This window comes from Micromesistius poutassou (assembly GCF_964030765.1).
Source record: "Micromesistius poutassou genome assembly, chromosome: 3".
Classification (NCBI taxonomy): Eukaryota; Metazoa; Chordata; class Actinopteri; order Gadiformes; family Gadidae; genus Micromesistius; species Micromesistius poutassou.
Genome location: NC_140273.1, coordinates 1,972,799 through 1,998,274, shown reverse-complemented (window position 1 = coordinate 1,998,274; position 25,476 = coordinate 1,972,799). Strand labels below are relative to the sequence as shown.

At 46.1% G+C, this 25,476-nt stretch overlaps 3 protein-coding genes across 3 annotated transcripts; all 3 read right to left on the bottom strand.

Moving 5' to 3' along the window:
- Positions 1-1,106: 1,106 nt before the first annotated feature.
- mpv17l (MPV17 mitochondrial membrane protein like) lies at positions 1,107-6,175 on the bottom strand. The gene is made up of 4 exons (XM_084464928.1): positions 5,756-6,175; positions 4,845-4,915; positions 3,601-3,630; positions 1,107-2,682 (listed from the first exon to the last, which is right to left on the bottom strand). The coding sequence occupies exons 1-4, from the start codon at positions 6,060-6,062 to the stop codon at positions 2,398-2,400; spliced, it is 693 nt and encodes a 230-aa protein (XP_084321054.1). The 5' UTR covers positions 6,063-6,175; the 3' UTR covers positions 1,107-2,397.
- A 593-nt stretch (positions 6,176-6,768) lies between these two features.
- Positions 6,769-13,276, bottom strand: ntan1 (N-terminal asparagine amidase). Its single transcript, XM_084465491.1, has 10 exons — positions 13,049-13,276; positions 12,605-12,707; positions 12,137-12,202; positions 11,939-12,047; positions 11,499-11,572; positions 11,202-11,255; positions 11,042-11,095; positions 9,918-10,015; positions 8,368-8,481; positions 6,769-7,286 (listed from the first exon to the last, which is right to left on the bottom strand). The coding sequence occupies exons 1-10, from the start codon at positions 13,127-13,129 to the stop codon at positions 7,077-7,079; spliced, it is 963 nt and encodes a 320-aa protein (XP_084321617.1). The 5' UTR covers positions 13,130-13,276; the 3' UTR covers positions 6,769-7,076.
- A 425-nt stretch (positions 13,277-13,701) lies between these two features.
- Positions 13,702-25,444, bottom strand: LOC311341281 (ADP-ribosylation factor-binding protein GGA1-like). Its single transcript, XM_084466180.1, has 17 exons — positions 25,313-25,444; positions 24,339-24,423; positions 23,403-23,478; positions 22,945-23,043; positions 22,709-22,832; positions 22,189-22,289; positions 21,708-21,788; positions 21,182-21,319; positions 20,508-20,589; positions 20,047-20,157; positions 19,566-19,679; positions 18,951-19,015; positions 18,449-18,651; positions 17,889-18,109; positions 17,078-17,247; positions 15,391-15,501; positions 13,702-14,941 (listed from the first exon to the last, which is right to left on the bottom strand). Exons 1-17 carry the CDS (start codon positions 25,353-25,355, stop codon positions 14,831-14,833), a joined length of 1,935 nt encoding a protein of 644 aa, XP_084322306.1. The 5' UTR covers positions 25,356-25,444; the 3' UTR covers positions 13,702-14,830.
- Between the last annotated feature and the right edge of the window lie 32 nt (positions 25,445-25,476).

The window sequence follows — 25,476 nt, the reverse complement described above, 5'->3', positions numbered from 1 at the left end:
TGGGTGTGTAGCCCCTGTTTCTAGAAGCTTCAGTCTCGCCTGGTAACAAGGTTCCTCCAGCAGCAGCGACCCGCGACTCTGAGCATCTTCACCACCCAGCCTCCGGAGGAGATCCCGCGAGGCGTGGGGAGGGGAAAGCACGCGAGAGCTGCAACGCAGTGCGTTGGGCTGGATGCTGATGAGGTGTGGAGACTAGAGCGACTCATTCCGTCTGTGGTAGAGTCACCATAGACTGGCACTGAGTCAGCGGCAAAGTAAGGGTTGATACGAATAATGCTACACGTTATTTCTATAATAATAACAGAAGATAATAAGCCTAATAATAAATAAATTAAAACATTATATACTTATTTGGGTATACATACTGTGTGTGTGTGTGTGTGTGTGTGTGTGTGTGTGTGTGTGTGTGTGTGTGTGTGTGTGCGCACACGTGCGTGTGCGTGATGCGTTGGATTGCTGTGGAGCTCAGAGAAGAAATACAGATACTGGCACGGAGACATGTTAACAAGTCAGATGTTACTGTGATCTTTGTGACTGTAGTGAATCTCCTCCACACAACAGTGTGTTAAGAATAGACTGTCTGTGTGTCCGGGCCAGAGTGTACTCACTGGGGGCTGCAGAATGCACACACACTGCACTTTATTTATAGCTGCATGAAGTTCAGTTTACTGAGACAGAGAGGGAGAGAGGGAGAGAGAGAGAGAGAGAGAGAGAGAGAGAGAGAGAGAGAGGAGAGAGAGAGAGAGAGAGAGAGAGAGAGAGAGAGAGAGAGAGAGAGAGAGAGAGAGACACACACACACACACACAGAGACAGAGATATAGAGCGAGAGACATAAAAAGAAAGAGACAGAGAGAGAGGGGTGGGGAGAGTGAGACAGAGACAGAGACAGAGAGAGAAAGGGGTAGAGAGAGTAAGAGAGTGGGAGAGAGTGCCATGAAGCTTTATCAAGAGGGAAGATGCTGACCTGTATGCTCAGCAGCACTACAGTAAAATAAGACCAAACCCAACGCTGATCTCACAGAAAGATCAGACTAAGATGGACTTCAGTGTGTCTCCCTGATCAACATTCAGAGACAGAGAGACAGAGAGGGACGGATGAGTTTAGAGTTTTATTTGGAAACCAACAGAATTGATGTAGGCTATACAAATAACCTGTACGCGTTGCAAAATCGACACATCACACAGAACAACTTTTCTAGTCTATCATCACCAATTCAAATGGTTAAAGCCCTTGATATTTGTGATCTTAAACTAATATTCCACAATACATCAATAAAAATATATTATTTCTTGGCTTGTGTAAATCGCACCAAGTGACATTAGATCAAACGCCAACCTTGCAATGCTGAACAATAAGTAATCCTGATCAATAAATAACAGTACAATAAATGTTTTGATAATCATTTCCGTCTCAGGAGGGTGTAAACGGTCACCTGATGATGTCACTGTGATGGAAGAGCATTCGCACATCACCTGTTTGTGGTCGATGACGTCACAGAGATATGTTACGTGATGAGACAGAGTTTTTATTTCCCTTCCTGTGCCTTTAGGAGCGAATGGAATGTTACATACAAATACAAAACAAAATTATATTAATATTATTTATATTATCAGAGTAAATCTGTCCTGCTAGATCGAGATAGCTGCCTCTCCAGATCGTGGACACACACTTTCCAAAGTTATTTTTCTATACATAGTCAGCCTTTATAGTTATATTTAAATATTAAAACAACAACCACCGTTTACTTTACTAACGCAGCGTTGTTCCAGAGCTGCTTCAGTACTGCATTAGAGAGCACCTCCTTCATCTGTAGTGAAAGGCTGGACGAGGTTACATGTTGCAGTGTCAGAGGCGTCCATTATACTCTATACATTAAATTACCGCTTTACATTAGATCACACACACCACACCTGCTGTGTCGGGCCTCAGACTGCGACCGGATAGACACATTTCAACTAGAGATGTTCTGATACCATTTCTTCCTTCCCGAGACCAATTCCTGAACTTCAGCATCGGCCGATACCGAGTATATACCGATACAGCATCTAGCATTGTAACTACTAATAGCACTTGTTCTTATTGAAGGGTTCTCTTACCCGGTTCATTTACTGTCGACAGTCAGAATACATTTCTACTCTTGTAGTTAAGCGTCCGTGCATCCATGTTTTTCCAACTTGGTAGCTCAAACGTGCGAGATGACACGTTTCCCGTTCAGACTTTCCACCTCCGACCGTTAACAAACGCAGCAACGCTATCGGATCGGTTCATAGACTTGCGTTCTCGCCGATACCCGATACGGCAGTATCGGAGGAATTTCCGATACTGGTATCGGAACAACTCTAATTGAAACAACGATTCATTGCGTCGTCCGTGCTGTAACAGCTCCAACTCTTCTTCAGTCGGCTTTTGTTTTTCCAGCCTCCACCGCCCGTTCCTTCGCCACCAGAACCTTCTCTTCTCCTTTAGAGGTGACCCCACTCTGCGGGCCTCCAGCCCCCGGTTCCCCGCCCGGCCCCGACCCGGCCTGGCGGGCCAGGGGGCCGGAGAACCAGGCCAGGGCGGCGCTGGCCGTCCCGTCGCCGCTCTGCCGTGAGAAGCAGAGGAAGGTGGCCCAGATGAAGGCACAGCAGCCGGTGAAGGAGGTCCGCACGTAGAGCGGCACCAGGGCGAAGTTCACACACTGAGGACACACACACACACACAGACAGACAGACAGACAGACAGAGAGAGACACACACACACACACACACAGACAGACAGACAGACTCAAGTTTATCCTCGGAAAAGTTCCTGTAGTCTCAGTAATAATCCTCATCTTACATCCAACGCTATTTTTTCAATCCTATATTTGGCATGCATGAGATAGAGCCATACATTAATTTTGAATGTTATTAATGTGCACCTAAATTTAAAGACCAACGTTCAGGTGCTATTTTTGTTTGTCACATTGTGTGCACATAGAAAGATTATTCTTTGTTTTTTACTGCTGGCAAGAGCTTAAAACGGTGAACTGAAGTACTTGTCTTACAATTACAGTAGTAATTGTAGTTATGTGTGGTGCGAACAGATCCTAAAGAGAGAGTCAACGTGGGGACCCTGACACAGAGCAGCATGGAGCTGTCAATCAGCTGCCCAGATGTCAGTCAGCCTGTCTGTCAGCACGAGGCTGTCTGTCAGCACGCTACCAGCAGACTGGCTGCTGTCACGTGCTGAATTCCCCTTAAAGTATTCTGGTGAGTGTGAAAGTTGCATTACTTAGATTAGCACAGCTCATATTCTGAGCGGCACAACATGAATAAAGACTTAACATTGATGTCCTTCCTGCTTTACCAACACGTTCATTATGTCAATAGATCAGTGATAGTTTTACATTTACATTTAGTGCATTTAGCAGACTCTTTTATCCAAAGCGACTTACAACCATTCATTCACATTCACGTTCTCGTGAGGAGCAGTCAGGGTGAGGCGTCTTGCTCAGGGACACCTCGACACTCAGCTAGGAGGAGCCGGGGATCGAACTAAAGACTAAAACCGAACTAGCAACCTTCAGGTTACCAGTCAACCCGCTCTACCTCCTGAGCTACTGTCACACTTTTACCTGCACAAAGGGCCAGAACATCAGTCCAGTCTGAAAGGAAAGAGAACTCAGGTTCAGTCACTTTAGTAGCAGGTTACTCATCTCTGTTGATCATTTATCTCAAGCAATGCATTGGTGCATGTGAGTCCATTCTGACCATGCAGATCTTTTCCCAGACCTACAGCTCTTTCACCCATTCCTTCTTGTACTGTTCATGTTTATAAGAATACATGACTACATTACTCATACCCATGCCCAAATAAAGTAAGAGATATAGAAAAAAAAAGGGTGTGCTTTAAATAAAGACTTGACCACAAACAAAAATGGACACACACATACACACACACACACACACACACACACACACAATACTGAATACTAGCCTGGAAATCCAGACCCACATCTAGAGAGCTGTAGGGTCTGGCAACGAGTAATGAAAATGGCCCAACTCGAGGGGGCCTCGAGGGGTATTCTTCAATCAGAAGAATACAACGGGTGACGTATCCAGACCAGCGGAGCTAACCAATAGATAAGACTTTGCCGTAGCTGATCAGTAAAACAGCAACGCTTTTGGCCCGTCTTTATTAGATACACTTATGTGATTGGTTAATGTTCTGGGCCAGGGGAAATGGGGGAGTGAGTATATTGCTCGTTCCCAGAGTGACTCGCTGAGCAAATTCAATTTGTGCTCTGGCGAGAACTCTGGATTTCCAGGGTAACTGAATACGACAACTAAATGAAAACAAAGGAATTGGCTCCTACACATATGTTGATCATTTTGAGGGCATTTTTTATTATTTTTTTAACGTGTTTTTGGTTTATTTCTACGTCTGTACAGGAAATCTGGCCATCGTCTAACAAGTCACCCTTTAACGGACAGATGTCATCCGCTGGTAGGAAGCTGGTCACGTTGACAGAAGGTTTTCTGATTTTATTTCTTGTTTTCTATTGTTATATTTTTGAAGGTCCGCATTTTCCGTTGGTTCTTTTCAGATTATGTCATCATAAAATGCTTCAAATTCTTTTGATTGCATTGTCATTTTGTATTTTAACAAACATAAGAGATTACTGTATAAATGTGTAACTACTTAAGTAACTACTAAAGTTAGACCTATGCCAAGTAGCCTGGGGCCATGTCCGCCGTGCCTTTGTGTAAAAACTGGTACGATTATTATATCCTTTGATCAATCTCATAATGGGTAAAAAGTTGAGTTTAGGGTGACAGAACGGTATCCAACATTCCGGTGTCCCCCTCCTCCTCTCACCTTGTAGGTGTTCAGGAACTTCTCTCTCCAGTCCTGAAGGATGTCCGGTTTGCCCTCCAACACGCTCATTCCTGACCAAAACAACGAACGGGTTCACTTTGACGATATATATTTATATTGCAGAAATTTCTCAAATTAAGTCACAAAAAAGACAGATATATACATATATACATTACTAATTATTATTATTAATTTACATGTTCTGCCTTCCCCATGGCAACTGAGTTAACCTGCATGCAGTGTTGTGCAAGTTCACACTTCACATGAACTAGTTTAAAGTTCAGTTCATACAAAAGAAAATGAATAAAGTCACGTTCATAGTTCACCAATTCACTTTTGAACTAGTTCATGTTCAGTTCATTAACAGTTTTTTTAGAAACCAAAGAAAAACTGTTGGAGTGAGTATTCTGTGCTTATCTTTTAAAATGAATCCTCTCCATTACCAGCTGCCCATCACTACAATCTCAAATTGTTGTGGATATTATTTGTAAACCTGTTTCATTCATCACAACTAAGGCAGTAACTCTATTTAATAAACATGTCATCTGGACCTAAGCATCAATTCAGAATGTCACAAAATCTGAACTAGTTCAAGTTCTTTAGTTAAAAATATGTTACGTTCAGTTCAAAGTTCATAGAAAAATGAACTTGTTAAATTAACTAGTTATTTTTGAACTAGTTCATGCACAACACTGCCTGTATGTGACCTTAGGCCTATATAACAATATGTAGGCTACTGTATAACAGTAATGAGTGAGTTATTGGGTATTTTGTTCAAGGTCCATTTGGTTTCTTGGTTTTTAACTTGTAGGTTTATTTGACAAAGTGACAGATGTTGTTGAATATGAAACGTCTGTAAAGAGGTCTTTGCTTCCATTATGTAACCCACTGGTCTCTCAGTCTGTACCGACCTGTGTAGAACACGGAGGTGGCCAGCGGCGCCGCGGTGGTCTGGTCCAGGAGCAGTTTACGCACGACCATCCGGGCGGAGTTCCCGGGGAACGTCCGCTCCAAGAAGCGCATCCAGAAGAAATTGAAGTTCCCGTGGAAGCTGAAGGCGATGAGGGCCACATTCCGCGTGTGTCTCCAGTCAATACCCTTCTCTTTCCGTGTGAACAACTGATGCACGAAGTCTCCTCCGGCGAACAGGCATCCGTACAGGGTCACGTTGGTCACCCATGGGAACCGTCTCACTTGCCTCACCAATGCGTTTACCATATTCTCAGATGGAGGAGATGGTGAACGTGAAAGCGAAACGAAACGACTCCCTAACCGTAGGAACGATCCTGTCCACAGAATATAGAAATCATTCAGCGGTCGGTCATACAGCATTCGCCGTATCCTTCACATTCTCGGTAAATAAGAAAGGTCTTTAATTAAAAAAAAAAAAAAAAAAAGGCCGTGTACAGTACAGCTAAGAACTGCATGGGCCTACCATAAGAAACTGTTCAACCACATAAGAGTGTGAGTGTCGGTAGCCGGTGCGGGTGCAGAGAAGGACTGGTGAAGGTGTTCTGGAGAGCAGAGCGCCGCTGGTGGTCGTGCGTAGAACGGCGCGTCACGGGCACGTAGAGGGCGGGGCCAACTGATTGAAATGAATACATTTATGGGCTACATTCATAAATACAACTTACATTATTTATAATAAATATTGAATTAATCTACCCTATGTGTATTAATAAAAATTGATAGTTGTCACAATCAGTTTTTATACTACATTGTTATACTATACTGTATAAACTAAATTATCCACAGCTGTGGTTTAACTTACATGGTGATTTGCACATTTATATATAGTTATATAGCAGTAAATAACTACACTGACTATTCCAGTCGCAGCAATAATTCTGGGGAAATGTAGACAAACATTTTCTTTACGGTGGTATACTTATATATCAGCAAACAGGCTGGAAACAACTGAACAGCAGGTATAGTAAGACTTTTAATGAAATGGCATCGGGATTGCAGACATTAGGCTTTTTGTCATTTTAACTCTCTGCACTGGGGCCGGCCAGTGAAATCTTAAAACTCAATTTTAGTCGCACTGCATTTACGTATGTACCACCAGCACGCCTTCATTCAGTTCCACTCCAACAGCAAGAGCAATGATTATAAAAACACAAAGAAACACAAAAGACTGAGACATGGCATTCGTTAGCAGAGGGGGGGGGTCAGAGGTCACAGTGTCTTCAGAGAGCGAAGAGGCAACACTGTCCTGATCCTGTGAAGGGGTTATTCAGCAGAAGGGGTTTGTGGGTAAATGCCGGGGTGTCCCTCGGCGGGGCAGCGGCCCCAGGCGCCCTCCTCCGTCCGGCTGAAGCACTGCGGCAGACCGCCCGGGAAAAGGGCGTCAGAGCTGGGGTGGTGCAGGAGGAACGCGATGGTGGACTTCATGTGCTGCACGAAGTGGGGGGGCTCGGCCATCGGCGAGGTGGACAGGAACTGTGGGGGGACGCGGGGCGGGGGGGGGGGGAGCAGAGGAGTCGCTACACCAACGGCACTTTGAACTCTTGGCATTGTGTTGCATCTTATCCTAGTACGTCCTGGCACTTAATGTACTCACTTATTGTACGTCCTGGCACTTAATGTACTCACTTATTGTACGTCCTGGCACTTAATGTACTCACTTATTGTACGTCCTGGCACTTAATGTACTCACTTATTGTACGTCCTGGCACTTAATTTACTCACTTATATATATATATTCTACGCCCTTGCACTTAAAAATAGTACTTAGAATTGTGTAGTATGTTATCCTAGCTACCTTTGTTGTATTGTATTGAATAATTTAAGTGATATATAGGCCTACACATACAAATTATAAGTCAAAACGGGCTACATTTGGCTGAATTATATAAGTAGGTATAAGTGGTAATATGAAGTAGTGGTGGCTCGTTCGAATCGCTTTTGTTCGCTTTGTTCGAATCAGTTCGAACAAACGACTCTTTAAAACGAACGAACCGAACTGATTCGCCGCTCTCGTTCGTCGTCGTTCGTCTCGTTCGTTCTCCGAGACTCGACTCCCAGCTCCACCCACTAGTCGCTGACTCGCGAGTCGCCGTTCGTTCACTGACTGTGTTTAGCGGTGAAGACTCGAGGACTGAGACGTCACGAGAGCCAGACGGGTAACAACATGCTGATTACGAACATTGAAGCGCTCCTCAGCTAAAAGGAACTTAGTTAATGTTGCGTTGATTGATGACCGTTTGCACCATTACACGATCGTGATTAGTTTGAGAATGAGAACGAGGGAGGAGCAGAGTCTGACCGACTCGGCTGAGAATCATGATTCACCGCTACTGGAAATGCGAACGAACGAACGACTCTTCTTGGCGAACTGACCGACGCAAACTGATTCATTCAAACAAATCATGAAATCCACCACTAATCTGAAGAGCCGTTTGGGAGCCGAAAGAGTCGGCTCTTGTTGGTGAGCCGATCCAAATGATCCGGCTCACTAAAACAAACCGAAATTCCCATCACTAGCCTTAACGTCATTGACCGTAGCCTTTCAGACCTTTACCTTCAGGATGGTGTCGTCGCTCTGGAACATCCAGAAGGCGATGTCCAGATCTCCGGACCACTTACACGGCCCGATCTTCACCAGCCCGCGACTCGAGTCGTAGATGTCCACCATCTGGAAATCAGGCAAAACAGTGGGTCTCTCTGGGCCATTAAGCACCTTCATTCATTCATTCATTTATTTATACATATATATATATATATATTTTTTAATATTTATATTTTTTAAATATATAGGCTATATATAATATTATTATTATTATTTCTATATGTATAATATAGGTTATGTAATTGTTTTAAATATATATACATATTTTTAATTTATTTATTAGTAACCAGTATAAACATCAATCTAAGGGGCCTTTTGGGCAGGCCATATCCACTTAGGGTTGTAAAACAGGGTGGGCTCATTGTTAAAGACATTTCAAATGTCCCGTCCCCCCCCAATCCAAGCTGCAAGCGAGCGTCTTCATCAAGGTACTCAGAGGGCCAATCCCAAAGTGAGCCCTGAGGACTAAGGACTAAGGACTCACGGGCTTAATTGATCTCAGGGGCTAATTAATTTAAGTGAGTGAGTGTGTGAGGCCACATGGGCTCAGATAGGTAGAAATGGGACAGGGACAGCACTGACAGCAACGACAAAGCTGTTGCTGACACTTGCCTGTTGCCGGTTGTGAATTTTTTTTTTTGTTTGTTGCTTTCCACGCGGCCAAGGCACAGGAGACGGCTGCCTCATTGAACCTATTTTTCCATATTTAAGTTTACAACTTTCTTAATTATTAATCATTAGTTTGTTGTTTACCATCCTAATTTCCGGATTTCCCTATGGTCTCCGCGGTAAACGTGACAACGCTTTGAACTGTGGGTAATTCCCTTTCCCTTCCCTTAGACTCACGGAAAGGGCAAGGTAAGTGTGGACTCAAACCCTCACTTTAAAATTCGATATTGGGACAGCCCTAAAGCCTTACTAATTTTGCGAGAATGCGCAGCAAAGTCTGTGAGTCTGTGAGTCCGGACTTTGGGATTGGCCCAGAGTGACCTCTGTGTTCATTTACCCACCACTACCTATTAACATCGCCGTGGTGACAGTTACACGCTGTCATAAGTATGAACACAACAACACAAGTCTATAGGTTAACTATTGTATACGTCTTTTTTGTTGTCTTTTTTGTTAGTTATTTGAATTCTAGTATCATCGGTTTCTTATTGCAGCCCTTGCTTAAATGGATCATCAAAACAAAAGGAATAGGGTTAGCTTTAGAGTGCTCATGGTTAGGGTCAGTACTGACATCACACAGAGGGGGCGGTGTTGAGCTGCTCATTAGCGGTAAATAGCAACAGCTGAGGCTGCAGGTGAGTCTCAGGAGGTGAGACTCTAGAGAGACTGTAGAGCGTCTCTGGAGGTCGCTCTCTGCAGATGACACTCTACTCCGTACTATATAGATCATCTATAGAGCAGCCTACAAACAGCGAGGCCATTCAGAGTGATCTACATAACAATGAAAGCCCCAAACCCCACGTTGGTCACCTCCAGGTCCCAGTGTTCCCTACCTGTCCTCCGGTGAAGGTCCGAGCAGACCGCAGCTCCTCTGCGGGGCCTTTGTGAGGGAAGGAGGCCGGGAACACCTCCCCTGTGTTCACGTTCACGCCTGAACCCGGACACACAGACACACGTTAACCCCTGAACCCGGACACACAGACACACACGTTAACCCCTGGACCCGGACACACAGACACACACGTTAACCCCTGAACCCGGACAGACAGACACACATTGACCCCTGGACCCGGACACACAGACACACGTTAACCCCTGGACCCGGACACACAGACACACGTTAACCCCTGGACCCGGACACACAGACACACGTTAACCCCTGAACCCGGACACACAGACACACGTTAACCCCTGGACCCGGACACACAGACACACGTTAACCCCTGAACCCGGACACACAGACACACGTTAACCCCTGGACCCGGACACACAGACACACGTTAACCCCTGGACCCGGACACACAGACACACGTTAACCCCTGAACCCGGACACACAGACACACGTTGACCCCTGAACCCGGACACACAGACACACGTTAACCCCTGAACCCGGACACACAGACACACGTTGACCCCTGAACCCGGACACACAGACACACGTTAACCCCTGAACCCGGACACACAGACACACGTTGACCCCTGAACAACACACAGGGTGAATCTAGAGTTATCTGATACCGATCCAGTAATAGGAAATTCGGTGAGTACGGTGTTATGCTGCGTTCATTAACGGTCGGAGGTGGAAAGTCGGAATGGGAAACACGCGACCTACGTGCGTACCGAGCTGCCAAGTCGGAAAAACATGGATGCTCACGCTTAACTAGAAGAATATAAATGTATTATTAGAATTATGGAGTATGAATGATCTAGTTCTGGAGAAAAAAATATTATCAACAGTAAGTGAACCGACTATACATTGCAGTCATCGTAAGAGAACCCTTCAATAAGAACAAGTGCTCACAGTAGTCACAATGCTAGATGCTGCATCGGTATATACTCTGTATCGGGAAGGAAAAAAACAGCATCGGAACATCTCTACTTCACAACACAACACACCGGGTGAAACCACTGAGTACCGAGTCACTGAGCAGGCTGTGTCTACACACAGTGTTATTACCTATTCCATAGACCACGGGGCGGTGAGTTCCTTCCACCATCATGTCGTTCATTTCTATCGGTGTCGGGAGAGAGCAGGACGAAAACAGATCAACAATTGATGTATATGTGTACAGACAGACACAGAGGTTAAAAGGTTAGAGGTCATGTGTCATGTTTACCTGTAATGCAGCATGTCTCTAGATGAATGACCTCTTTCAGCTTGTGGAACGCGGCTGTAAAATGAATTATAAAAAACAGTCACGCTTGCATGGAGTAGACCCCTTTAAACTTGCCCTTAAAAATAGTACTTAGCATTGTATAGCATCTTATCCTAGCTGTCTCTGTTGTATACGGGGAATGGGTTAACCTAGTGATTGTTAGTCCTTGGCCCTTGGTTCTATGAACATCCTTACTGTACTCGCTTTGGATAAAAGCGTCTGCCAAACGCCCTCAATGTAAATGTGATCCCATCCTACCCAGTAGGCTAAGGCTGAGCTTCTGGGAGGTCTTTGACTCGTCGTTGAAGCCCCCCACCAGATGGAGCTCCAGTCTGAAACAGAAGAGGAGACAGCAGCCCAGATCACATCCCCCTGTAGCACGCAGCTCTCTGTAAGAGGCACGTTAATACTGCTTTACTTATTGCTTCTTTATGGCTCATCTATTGTGCGTTATGAAAATAAGACATGCGCTTTGGAAAAGCCCAACAAAGTTACTTGTGCACTGCACATTCTACCTTTGGAGCGTAACGGTATCATCCATACACATATTCAAACGACTTTTATAAAAAGAAAAACTGAAAAAAGCAGGAAGTGAGTCTGAATGGAGGCGGGCGTGAGTTGAGAGACAGAAGCCAGAAGAAGCAGGAGGTTAAAGTGCCCGGAGCAGCTTCAGGGTGTGTGGGGTCGGTGGTTCGAACCTGCCCTCCTTGCTATGGTGGGACAGGGACGTGACAGCTCGCACAATAAGGGGGACTTCGCTCCAGGTGCTAGAGCCGTCGCAATGAGCGAGGCAGACGGCTCCGCTGCCTGACAAACAACAAGAGACAACCTTAGCTCCACTCCACCGACACACAGCAGAATGAGACTGTGGCGACGCAGCGGGCGGAGTCAGATACCTGTGTGTCGCACCACGACCAGGTGGCAGGTGGTGGCGTCGTCAGACCCGAGGACAGAGACGGCATCTGGGTCAAATCACAACAGAGGGATAATAACAGTTATGATAAACGGATTGCATTTATCCAGCGCTTTTCTACCCAGTAGCCTCTGAAAGCGCTTCACAATACTGCCGAACATTCACCCATTCATGCACACATTCACACACCGACGGCGGTGTCAACAACACAGGGCGACAGCACAGCTCGTGCGGGAGCAGGCGGGTGAGGCGTCTCGCTCAGGGACACCTCGACACTCTAGGAGGAGCCAGGGATCGAACTAGCAACCTTCAGGTTACCAGCCAACCCACTCTACCTGAGCCACAAGCCGCCACAATCTAGTGTAGATCATCGTGGTCTGTGGCGTGCGGTACACGTTGCAGTACAGGTGAATAACACATTGATAAACAGTCCGTTCAGATGTACACTCACGATCAGACGGTACTGTGGCCGCATACTCTCTCTGTTGGACGTACAAGAGGCACTTAACGTCCACGTCAACTAGTGGTTTGGAGCAGAACGCTTTAGCATTCTCCTGTACAATGACATTCAGGGAAGAAAACAGAACATGTTATCCAGAAGTAGCCTACCCCAAGTGTGTTCGGTTTATTACTAAGTCGTATACGTGCAGCCATCATTCTGAGGCTCCTTGAAGGGACACGAACACGACCCCTCCATCCTAGTGGCAGGATGCCAACCTGTCAATCAGACCACTTCTAAAAAAGGGCTGTGATCTAAAAACAGCTGCTTCAGAGTACAGCAACACTAGAAGATCGGGACACACTCATGTATAATATTTACCAAGCAAGCGTGTCTCCATACGATTTATTGATTGCACATTTTGGCACATGATGGGGGCATCTGTGGCAGACCTACCTGCAGGTGGGGGCATCTGTCGAACAGCTCCCCCGTGGAGCTGGGTCGGTCGAACTCTCTGTTCTTGATGAGCAGAGGCATGACGTCACGGCGGGGGGTCTGTCATAGTCCGGTCAGCGACATAGGACCGGAATCGTCTGCAGCCGCTTTCGAATGAGACTGTTTCCTTAAGGAAACGTGTTGTGGCGCATGGATGATTTAACCGAAACTGAAATGATGCAAAGGGTTGTCTTCGTCTGCTAGAATTGCGGAATAGAGAGATGAAGAGCGCTTCCCGGACACTGCCGCCCAAGGCTCGGAGATGTAACTGCATTGGAGTAGTAGTATGCGCATGCGCGCTACGCATTTCCTCTGCATCAAACGATCAGCTGATCTCTGCAGGAGTGCAGCTGTTGAAAGGTCATTGATGAAAACCTGCAGAGAAGCTATGAGCCACTTGCTCATTTGGGTGGGACTGACCTTTCATGATGGTCGGTCAGGAGCATCTCAATGGTTGTCGACTGAGACAATCCATTTTACATTTAGGCACTTTTATCCAACTTAAAATAAGTACATTTGTCAGAAGACAAACAATGTTGTTTATTTTAACCATAACGTTGCTGAACATAAGCAGGCTTTGCAAACCAAACAAAACCAAAGAATGTGACATTAGAGCGCATTTATTTGGTTTTTATTCTTCAAATAAATTCTCTTGTAAAGAAGTATCGTTCCAAAGAAAATAATTTTATTTCCCTTACGTACAGTACATATATTCACTGCATTCTCTTAATCCCTTTTTCAGCAATGCCACTTTTGATCTTCACATGTTTTACGTTGTTTTTTACGTGTGTTTTCCTGCAAATGTACATAATTGCATAATCCTTTTATTTACAAGGAGAGGAGAGAAGATAGCGACAGACATCAGAGTGCAGAAGAAGGGAACCAGCCAAGCAGAGGCAGAGCGTCCAGCTAACCTTGAAGGAACACATCTGTCTACCTGCAGGGAACTTCAGGCCTGCTGCTCTGATACTCAGGGCCGGCCAATTTGGTAAGTGCAAAATGTAAAGCAGAGTGCGTGCAAGTACAGGCCATGTGATAGAAGCCTCTAAATTAATATATTATTATACCCATCAAATAAAAAGAATTTGAATTGGACATACCAGCAGCGATCTACTCGATCAAATAGGAAGAAGCTCAATTATTTGCATTCGTTTTAGGCTCATTAGGAGACTGGCTGGGATCTACTAAGGTCGGCTCCAGGGTTTAAACTATCCGGCACTAGAGGATATATTTGGGATGCTTGGGGGGGAAAGCATAGATAGCCTAGAGATCAGAGAGAGATCATGGAGATATAAGAGACAGCAGAGAGACCATAGAGAGAATAGAGATATCAGAGACAGCAGAGGTATCAGAGAGACAGCAGAGAGATTCTCATCCTAACAGCACTCCACAGTAATGAAGACACCCTTCATGAACCATGTCTAAACTGAACCGTTCCGTGGTTCCGGTCCCCAGTAAAGCCAGCAGACGACTGGTGGACCTTGTGAGAGATAAAGATTACATCGGTGGGACAACAGGAGGGACGCAGTAGGCAGCATGTCTACTGAAGCAGTAACACAGGAATGAAGGAGTAAAAACAAAGAAAGGCACAAGTTAGAAGCTACTTCCAGAAATGCTCTTCACATCAGCTCATCACCCCCGAACCGACTTTTAACCGTTTAAAAAAATAAATGATTGGTTGTTCTTGGCCAGACTTCCGACAAATGATTCCCAGGAGTGAGGGAGGATGGTGAGTCCTTCCCCCTATAGGTTTCCCCAGCTGTCCGGAGGAGGGAACTCTTCCACGTCTCCGGATTCGTCGTGCGATTTGTCTCCCAGGTTGAACGTCAGTTTGTATCTCAACCGCACCTTCTCCTGGAAGACACAACAGAACACAATCAAGCCGTTAGGGATCGTCTGGTTCGCTGTCAGCGACTCATCACACAAATGAGGAACGAAAGGCAAATGCCAACTGGATGCACATGATGAATTTGGAATTAAACAACCTTGATTCTGGGTAAGAGAGGCAAAGGACAATTCACAGATATTCACAGATAATTCACATCCATTGGTGCCACTTCAAAGTGGATCATCGTAAGTAACTATTTCAGTAGTATGTTCTTTCATATATAGTCTTCATAGTCTTTCCTTAATTCCTAATCCTTATAATTAATACGCCCTAAAAATGTATCACAATATGTAGATTGACATATTAAAAGGAAACCAATACTGAAATACTAATCGTATATATACTGAACGTGAGTGTAGTGCCAGCCGTCCATAAGGGGGCGTTGTGGGGCTGAGGTCCCCAGGGGGGGAGGTACCTGCTGGGGGTTGGCCAGCAGCAGGATCTGGGTGATGGCGGCGGGGGGGAGGATGGGGTTGAAGGCCGGGAGGTCGGTCCCAGAGGGCGGCTGGAGCCTCACCTTCATCACCTGCACAGTAACGAACACACACACACACACACACACACACACACACACACACACACACACACACACACACACACACACACACACACACACACACACACACACACACACACACACACACACACACACACACACACACACACCCAGTGAGGGAGAAATGAGGACCTTTTGGAATTATTCTACATTTTACATTTAGGGCCTTTATCAGACGCAAAGCGACTTACAATAAGTCCATTTGTCAGCAGAAAGAGAAACAACAATATCTCTGTGGGTACAGTAACGATGTTCAACCAAGTGCCAAGCACCAACAATCACTAGGTTAACCCATTCCCCGTATACAACAGAGATAGCTTGGATAAGATGCTACACAATGCTTAGTACTACTTTAGTATTTGTTAAGTGCCAGAAGTAGAAGAAGTGCCTAAGGGCGGGGGGGGGGGGGGGGGGGGGGGGGGGGCTATACAGAGTCTAGATGAACTCTGAACAAGTGAGTCTTGAGGTCGGCAGGGAGCTCGTTTCACCACTGGAACTCACACCTCAACAAAGAGCTTGAGCGATACCAGGAAGCAGACACTTGATAATGAGTATCACATAACTGTGGTCTTGCTTGGCCCAGGTGGTAATAACGTTCATTACGTAAAGAGCATGTCTGGTTCTATTAATAACACAATGGGGGGATCCCTGATGTACTTCCTCTTGGGCAAATCAAACGCACTTCTTCATTTAGCAGATGTTTTGTTCCAAAGGGACGTTCTCAGAGATACAAGGCAGGCTGAGAACAATCAAAGCATACAATCCATATTGGATTGGTTAGTTGCTGCTGAAGCAATTTTCTAAAATCCACTGGACAGAGCAGAGAGTAGCTATTTTTTATTTTATTTTATTTATTTAACCTTTATTTAACCAGGCAAGCAAATTAAGAACAAAATTCTTATTTTCAAGTGCAGCCTGAACTGCCTACCTATAGAGACCGCCTGAATATAGATTAATATTTTAATGAGTTGTGTTTGAGTGCATAACCAGATTGAGAAACCCAGAACAGAATACACATCCCTGCCCGGTCCCACTAGCTCAGCGTAAGTTCCAACGTCACTTATAGCGTAAGTGTGGTGTTCAGAGTTCAACTAGACTCTGCATAGCCTTATTGTATGTTGTACGTCCTGGCACTTCAAAACAGTACTTGGCATTGTGTAGCATCTTATCCTAGCTGTCTTTGTTGTATACAGGGAATGGGTTAACCTAGTGATTGTTAGTGCTTGGCACTTCTATGAACATCCTTACTGTACTGACAGAGATATATTGTTGTTTCTCCGTCTTCTGACAAATGTACTTATTGTAAGCGGCTTTGGACAAAAAGCGTCTGCTAAATGCCCTGAATGTAAATGTGAATGTTTTACATTCAGGCGTAAAAGCACAACAAAGTACAACAAAACACAATCTATGTCCTCCTCTGCAGTCTTCTCCAGCTCTTCCTTGTTTACGTCATAGCTTGCCTCGTGATTCGTTACAGCTTGGCAGTCGTCACGTTGGAGCGAACAAATCCATCAACAAGCCAGCGATCAGACAGACGTGGGCTCACCTTGGGCACGGCCGACTGGAAGCGGATGCTGGAGATGGGCAGCGGAGCTGAGGACAGCATGGAGATGATCACCACCAGCACGTCCGGCCGCGACCGCGGGCAGTCCCGCGCAAAGTGGAACAGGACCCGGAAGCTGTGCTTATCAAACACCGTCACGGGCAGCAGGCTACCTGGAGGGGCAGGCAGGGGGAGAGCTGTTGTGGTTTGACCCCTCATGATTTCATTCTTACAGTTTACCAAGGATGGGTAAATGGTAGATGGACTGCATTTATATATAGCGCTTTTCAAACCAGTGGCCACTCAAAGCGCTTTACAAAATTTCCAAAAAGATTCACCCATTCATACACACATTCACACACCGACAGCAGAGTCAACCACGCAGGGCAACAGCCAGCTCGTCAGGAGCATTGATGGGTCATTTGCGACCGAATCAGTTTGAAGGAACGACTCTTTAACAAGAACGAACCGACCTGATTCCACGTTTCAGTTCTCTCTCTCTTGTTCGTTTCTATCGTTTGTTCTCCCAGACTCGACTGCCACTCGCTGACTCGCTGTTCACTGTGTTGAGTTAGCAGAGTGGTGAAGACGGACTGGCCTGGGCAACAACATCATTCGAACATGAAGTGCTCCTCAGCTGAAAGGAACTTAGTTGTAATGTTTGCACAATCGTTTGAGAACGAGGGAGGAGCTGAGTCTGACTGACTCAGCTGAGAACCGTGCATTCCATGATTCACCGCTACCAGAAACGCCAGCCATCCCGCTCTACCTCCTGGGCCACATGCCGCCCCGTGACGGTCGCTGAAGGACTCACTTGGTTTGATGGACTCCAGCGGCACCGCCACGTCCGCCAGAGAGATGGAGCTCTGGGGGTCCACAGGACAGGGGTCGGGGGGGAGGCTGTGGGGCTCGGCCTGGAGGATGGAGCTCGGACTGGAAGTGGGGGTCACGGCACTGGGAGCAGTGCCGGAGCTGTGGTTGGACTGGGTCTGGAGGTCTCTCAAGGTGAGTTTGGACTGGCTTTGGGATTTGTCCCTGTGGAGAATATAAACGTTATTATTAGGTGTTCAGAGTTCACCTGGACTCTGCATAGCCTCTCTTAACCCCGCACCCCCCTCTCACGCACTAGCGTTGTATGTTGTTCGTCCTGGCAGTTAAAAATAGTACCATCTTATCCTAGCTATCTTTGTTGTAAACAGGGAATGGGTTAACCTAGTGGTTGTTAGTGCTTGGCACTTGGTTCTATAAACATCCTTACTGTACCAACAGCGATTGTTTCTCTTTCTTCTGACAAATGGACTGAAGATGCTTTGGACAAAAGCGTCCGCTAAACGCCCTAAATGTAAATGTAAATATAATCCTCTGGTTCCTCACCATTTGACCTGCTGGCTCTCCGGGGGCAGCGACTGCTGCAGCAGGGTCTTGCCCAGGACGTCCAGCTCGTCCAGGGGCCTGGCCGATGCGGCGGCGGGGGCCTCTGTCCCCGGGGGATGTGCGGTGGGACAGGAGAGAGTCACGGCGGGCAGCAGCAGGGCACCCTGGGGGGCCGGGACCGCCGCCTCGGCCCCGTCACACGACTGCAGAGACACAGCGCACAGTCAATACACAACTACATTTACATTCAGGGTGTTCAGCGGACGCTTTTATCCAAAGGGACTGACAATAAGTACATTAGTCCGAAGAAAGAGAAACGACAATATATCTCTGTGGGTACAGTAAGGATGTTCATAGAACCAAGTGCCAAGCACTAACAATCACTAGGTTAACCCATTCTCTGTATACACTAGAGATACGCAAGCTACACACCTGTACAAGATGGCGGTAGGGGAGAATGGAGCATGTGTTTATTGTTTGTGTGTTTGTTTGTGTGTCCCACCTGGAACGTGTTGAAGTCGCCTAACGGAGGGCCAGAGAAGGAGTTAGACGTGGCCTCGTTTAGACCTAGAGAAGCCATCAGAACAGAGTTAACAGTGGGACGCTCATGAGGGGAGAAGCAGGGTCGGGTTTCACTAGCTGGGAGCGAGGCAGAGCACTGAACCAACAGGTTTGTTAACCAACAGGCGATTAGCATAGCTTCAAACAAGCTTCACTTCAAACATTGGGAATGAAAGTGGAGACAACGGGGCTCTGAGAGAGACTAAGAACTGAAAGACGTCCTCTGTTGTACAAACGTTGGTTATTAAAGGGGTGATATTATGCCACCAGGTGTGAGTGTGATAACATTACAAGCCATTTGAAAATCTGCCTTTTCCAGTGCCTTAGTGAAATCACAAGTGAGCACGTCAACCTAGATGTACGCTGGATAGGTCAGTCCATCAGCCTACCTAGTGGACCGTGGCAAACGGTGCTCATCTAGCCAGTGAACATCTAGGTGGACACGCCCACTTGTGATGTAACTTGAGATGGGCAGATTTTCAAAGGTCTTGTAACGGCTGACCACACTCACACCTGGTGGCGTGACACCACCCCTTTAGTGTGACGTTCTCCTCACCGAGGGACATGAGCTCGTCGTCCAGCAGGCTGACGGCGGGGTCCTGTGTGGGAGTGGGGGTGGACAGTGACGTGTCCAGTCCTGTGAGGTCTAGGAGAGCGTTACCACTGCTGCCTGTTAGGATACAAAAAACGTACTCTCATCAGATCCTCTGCCATTAAAGAAACGATTCAACCGTCGTCGTAAAAGTGTGTGCCAAACAACAGAAAAACGAATTAAACATTCAGATAAAATAATAAAATTCAATTTTATTTGTACAGCCCTTAATCACAGTTACAGTCTCAAAGGGCTTAACAGGCTGTATATCTATGACCCCCCCCCCCCCCTCCCGACCCTAGCCCCCCAGTGGGCAAGAAAGAACTCCCTTAAAGAGCAAGGAAGAAATCTAGAGAAGGAACGCAGAGTGGGGGATCCCTCCTTCCAGGGATGGTCAGGAGAGTGAAGATAAGAGTGAAGACACATAGAACACACACGGACCCACCTGGGAGTGAGCGTGGTGCGGTGGTTTCTCCGTTCATCTCCTCTCCCTTGACCAGCTGTCGGTAGAGGTTGATGACCTGGGTCAGGCTGTCGTTGGCCTGCAGGATCTCAGCTGTAACACACCAGCCATTACAATAACCCTTCAGATTGTTTACTAGCAATTTAACTTACAAAAGGCATTGAATTGTGTTCCTATTCCCCACTTAAAAGAGGGTACAGATCTTACAAGGCATGTATTTCAGTACATGCTGACACTTTCAGTTTGAGTCTAAACACAATTCCTTACACCAATCAAAGAGCTTAGATTGTAATATGAATCTGGAAACCAATCACCAAGCAGAAAATCTATTGGGAAGGGAGTCAGATAGAATTATGCTCCCCCATCATCAGTGCTGTTAGCCTGCTATTGTAAAGTCCACTGTCTGAACCTAACACCACGACACCAGTCATCATCCCTCTCACCTAAGGCCTCATCGTTGTCCTCCGTGTCACTAGCGAGGCGGAACAGAGTGGGCCTCATCTTTTCACAGCGGTTATAAAGATCCTGCAAAACAGAGACAGTCATTATTCTGTGGAAATACAACTAATTTAACATTTTATTTTTTTAAAATTTTAATTGTTTTAATTTGATTTAGTTGTACTAATGTTTGGAGAAGAAACGGCTACTTTTTACAACACATGTTCAGTATGGTTCACTGTTGGCAGGTGAAGTAAGCAGGCGTAACATGTACTGGCTGTGATTGGCTGAACCCTGCGTACCTTAATGAGCTCTTGCTGGCTGTGATTGGCTGAGCCCTGCGTACTTCAATGAGCTCCTGCTGGCTGTGATTGGCTGTACTATAATGAGCTCCTGCTGGCTGTGATTCGCTGTACCTTAATGAGCTCCTGCTGGCTGTGATTGGCTGTACCTTAATGAGCTCCTGCTGGCTGTGATTGGCTGAGCCCTGAGTACCTTAATGAGCTCCTGCTGGCTGTGATTGGCTGTACCATAATGAGCTCCTGCTGGCTGTGATTGGCTGAGCCCTGCGTACCTTAATGAGCTCCTGCTGGCTGTGATTGGCTGTACCTTGATGAGCTACGGCTGGCTGTCATTGGCTGTACCTTAACAAGCTCCTGCTGGCAGTGATTGGCTTTACCTTAACAAGCTCCTGCTGGCTTTGGGAGAAGCGGTCCTTGCTGTAGTTTTCCAGGAGCTGCCCCAGCAGGCTCACGCTTTCCTTCACCTCCTGGATGGCATTCAGACGCTTGGACACCTTCTCTGTGCGTTTCTGGTCCTTCACGGGAATAAACAACGATAGTGTTAAAACAGAACGAAAACTGGGCACGCAATATTAAAAACTATGCAAATCTGCGAAGAACTGGCCCGAAAATGATGCATGATTTATTTGATATATATTCAAAGTTATTCAAAAGTTATTTTGTTGCTGTACTTCTGTGCCTTCTATTTTCACTTTGTCACTTTTCGTTTCCCATCAATGAATTATTTGTTTATGACTTTACAACATTAAGTCGGCCCACCCATCAGGCTTATAGCCACCAGGAAAGAGGGTTCCCCTTCCTTATACCCCCCCCCCCCCCCCCGCCTGCCTCAGTGCCAAGCGTCGGGGGGTTCCTGTGAGATCCCAGCTGAGATATCTTCAGCTAACAATGACCATGACTCACCTCCTGCACCATCTCGTTGATAAGCTTGTTGGCGGCCCTCAGATCCTCGGGGTGAGAGCTGTTGAGCAGGCGGGACAGCATCTACACAAACAGGAAGAGGAAGGAGGAGGGGGGCACACAAATGCAGACCGTGATTTCCTCCAGGCTCCTATTGTTACATCGGTTCAAGTAGATCGGGTTGGCTGGTAACCGTAAGGTTGCTAGTTTGATCCCCCGGCTCCTCCTAGCTGTCCCTGAGCGAGACGCCCTCACCCTGACTGCTCCTGACGAGCTGGCTGTCGCCTTGCATGGCTGACCGCCGTGTGTGAATGTGTGCATGAATGGGTGAATGTATGCATGAATGGGTGAATATTAAGACAATAATTAGTAGGTGTTTAGTAGGTGTTTGAGTTAGTGAGTTGACTTTTCTAGAGCTGTCTAAATGCAGTCCATTTAGCATTTAAGGTTTACCTCCAGATAGTGACAGACGTCTGAGCCTTACCTTTGACTTCTCCTCATCTTCGAACACGGCGCTGGTGGCTCGGGGAGCGGGAGGGGGGAGGGCTGTGTCGTGAGGAAGCACCGGGTCCTGCTTCACAATACCTGGAAGATCACAATGGATGTCACATTAAGAGCGTGCCTGTCAACACTGGCACGTTATTTACAGAGCAGGAGGATGAGGTTCACCATTCTGTTTCACAGATATATTACAAAAGAGTAGAGAGCCAACAGCTAATGGCGACTACTGATTAACATTACATAGATACTCTTTGCTGAGATGGAGTATGACCGTGAAATATATTGAATCTTAATTAAAATAACTCCTGGACATATCATACTGTATATCACCTACACTCTGCTAACCTGATTGGTGGCATTTATAAGCTCACAATGGATCTGACCTCTGACAGGGTTCGAGTCAGTCACTCTCGAGACATCAAGAGTGATGTTGACCTCGGCTGGAGGGAAGTTGTACATTTATACATCTAGGTTCTGGGTTCTACACCTTCAGGAAGACCCACCCTGTTTCTTCAGCATCTGATAGGCGTCTGCTATCTTGGTCTCCTCGGGCAGGCCCAGGGTCCAGCTGAACATCACCTCCAGAACCTTCTTCTTCACAGGTTCGGGGGCTCGTGAACCCAAGTACTGCACGACAGGGATTCAGAGGGGTTACATCACAATCATACTTCTTTGCATGTCATCCGTTTTCGAGTTGTCAACTCGCTTGCAAAAGAGGAAGCTGTTACCAAAGCAATACCTTGGGCGAGACGACTTTGATGAGCTCATTCAGGAAGCGAAACTTTGCGACTTCGGTGTGAAACCGTTTACCGCAGTTCTTCATGCACGTCTCGAGAAGCTGGGGAAAGCAACGCACACGCTTGATAAGACACGATACGAGACTTGTTCATGGAACAAATCATAGCAATGAGGCCAAAGACAGAGGCAGAAATATACATTTTAGAGGGAAATACATGCATATATCTCTGATGTTTAAACAGGTATAACGTGGCGTCAACACAACGTAGTTTCGGCTGAAGAATATGGCTACTTAAGAGTAGATTCCACAGTACCTTTGTCTTATTATTAATACAATAATTATATTGTTATTATAAGATCACTTTGCAGAAACATACACACATAACATCCATACGGCACTAATTTGCAGCGTCATATGATGGTGAAGGCTTGTTAAAGACTAGGGCTAAGACTTTCTACCGTGAGCGCTTGCAACGCCTCCCACTCCTGAGGAGACTGGATTTTGTGGGCCAGGAGCCGGGTGGCCAGCTGGGGTCTGATAACACACATTAGAACACATTATATGTTTGGCCGTTACTTAGCCAGGTAAACACTAGTATGCACATATTATGGTAGAAAATAATGAAGGTTTAAAAGGATATCTCTGCCATATGTTTGGAATAATAGTGGAGAATAACCGGGTCAACAGGGTAGGCAGGGCCCTGTCCCTTTGTCATTCATAACACCTCAGAGGGTCCTGGGCTGACCGGCGACCACCAGATAGACATTCATAGACATCATATAATCTGTAATATATAATACGTAACTTCATGTAACTATAATGTTTAATATGTAACCCTTTTTTGTACATAATGCTTGAATTACTCTATGAAATGTGAGCAATGTGGCCGGGAAGATAAATGTTAATGGGGAACGGGAATACGGGAGTAGTTTAGAGCATTCTGATTGGCCGAAGTGCATGTTGGGAGAGCAACACAATGGGGGATATAATTAGACCGTTCGGGAGTTCTTTGCAAACCAACTCAGGTGATGTTGTTACTCTGCGCAGTGACAATAAAGCCTTGATCATTCAACCCTAGTCCTTCTCGACCTCTTGTATTTTGATAAAGTATTAGATTGGGGGTTTTATCCACAACAATATCTACCATACACTCCAACTGAAGCAATAGCACAATACAATAGATCATAGCAGAATACCTTGTTGTTAAGTATAGTTTGTGGATTGTTATTTAAAAACATGGTTTCAAATGTAAAGCATGATTTTAGTAATTAACCAATAACATAGACAGGTGCATACATATATGAATAGCCATTATTAACTCGGTACGAGTTGAACTCTACATGTAAGCATAGCTTGGAATTGCTTGACACCCAGATGAGAATATCACAACCTACCCTTCTGTTTCGTTGTTCAGTTTGTCCCAAAACGCTTTGATACTCTCCCAGTCATTCTCCTTATTCATGGGATTTGTGGCCTTATCTAATTAAAGATAAAGACATAACACTAGTTTTACAATTAAAGCACAGTACACATCAATTCTCTGGTTGTGTGTATTGTATATGAAAAGGCATCATTCTCTGGACCATGTTTTTAATGTATGGTTGCAATGAGCATTTCGTCCAGCATCAGTAATGTACTGTGTTGAATCAGTCACAGTTTATTTCATCGGACATGGTTTCACAAACAGCAGCACTATTATATATTGTTCACCAATCAACTTTGCTGTCAGGAGAATAGAAGCTAGCCTGTCAGCGAATCCTCGATGTGTGACCGCTTGTGTTTGAGTAACAATCCCTACAGAGCTGAGGAATAATACGGCGACTTCCACCGAGAATAACAACATGAAACAGACAGGATGATGAAGGTGTCAGTCAGTCCAGGTGTAAGTCAGTCAGTCCAGTTGTAAGTCGGTCCAGTAGTAAGTCGGTCCAGGTGTCAGTCAGTCGGTCCATGTGTCAGTTAGTCGGTCCAGGTGTCAGTCGGTTCAATTGTCAGTCGTCCAGGTGTCAGTCAGTCGGTCCAGGTGTCAGTTAGTCAGTCCAGTGTATGTAGGTCCAGGTGTCAGTCGGTCCTGGTGTCAGTCGGTCCAGGTGTCAGTCAGTCAGTCCAGTAGGTCCAGGTGTCAGTCGGTCCAGGTGTCAGTCTGTCCGGGTGTCAGTCGGTCCAGGTGTCAGTCGGTCCAGGTGTCAGATGATCTCCACTTTGGGCATGATGACTTTCCCCCTCGACTGGTCTGTCCGCTCTCGCGAGATTAAACCCTGATATTAGCGGACATTAAAACACGCTAAATAACAACACAGCTGTACAGCAGATAGCGGACTGGGTGTGGGTGCCGAGGTGATGATGGACGCGGTGTGTGATGACTTACTGATAAGAGACTCCAAGCTCGCCTCATCCGGAGGCGCCGCCATGTTTGGGTGATTTCAGAGTATCGTGGATCCTCTCGCGATATTTCGTCTCCTATCAGAACGCAGTTAGGCCCTCTACTGGCTGGGACGGGCCTCTCGCGATACTTAGTCTCCTATCAGAACG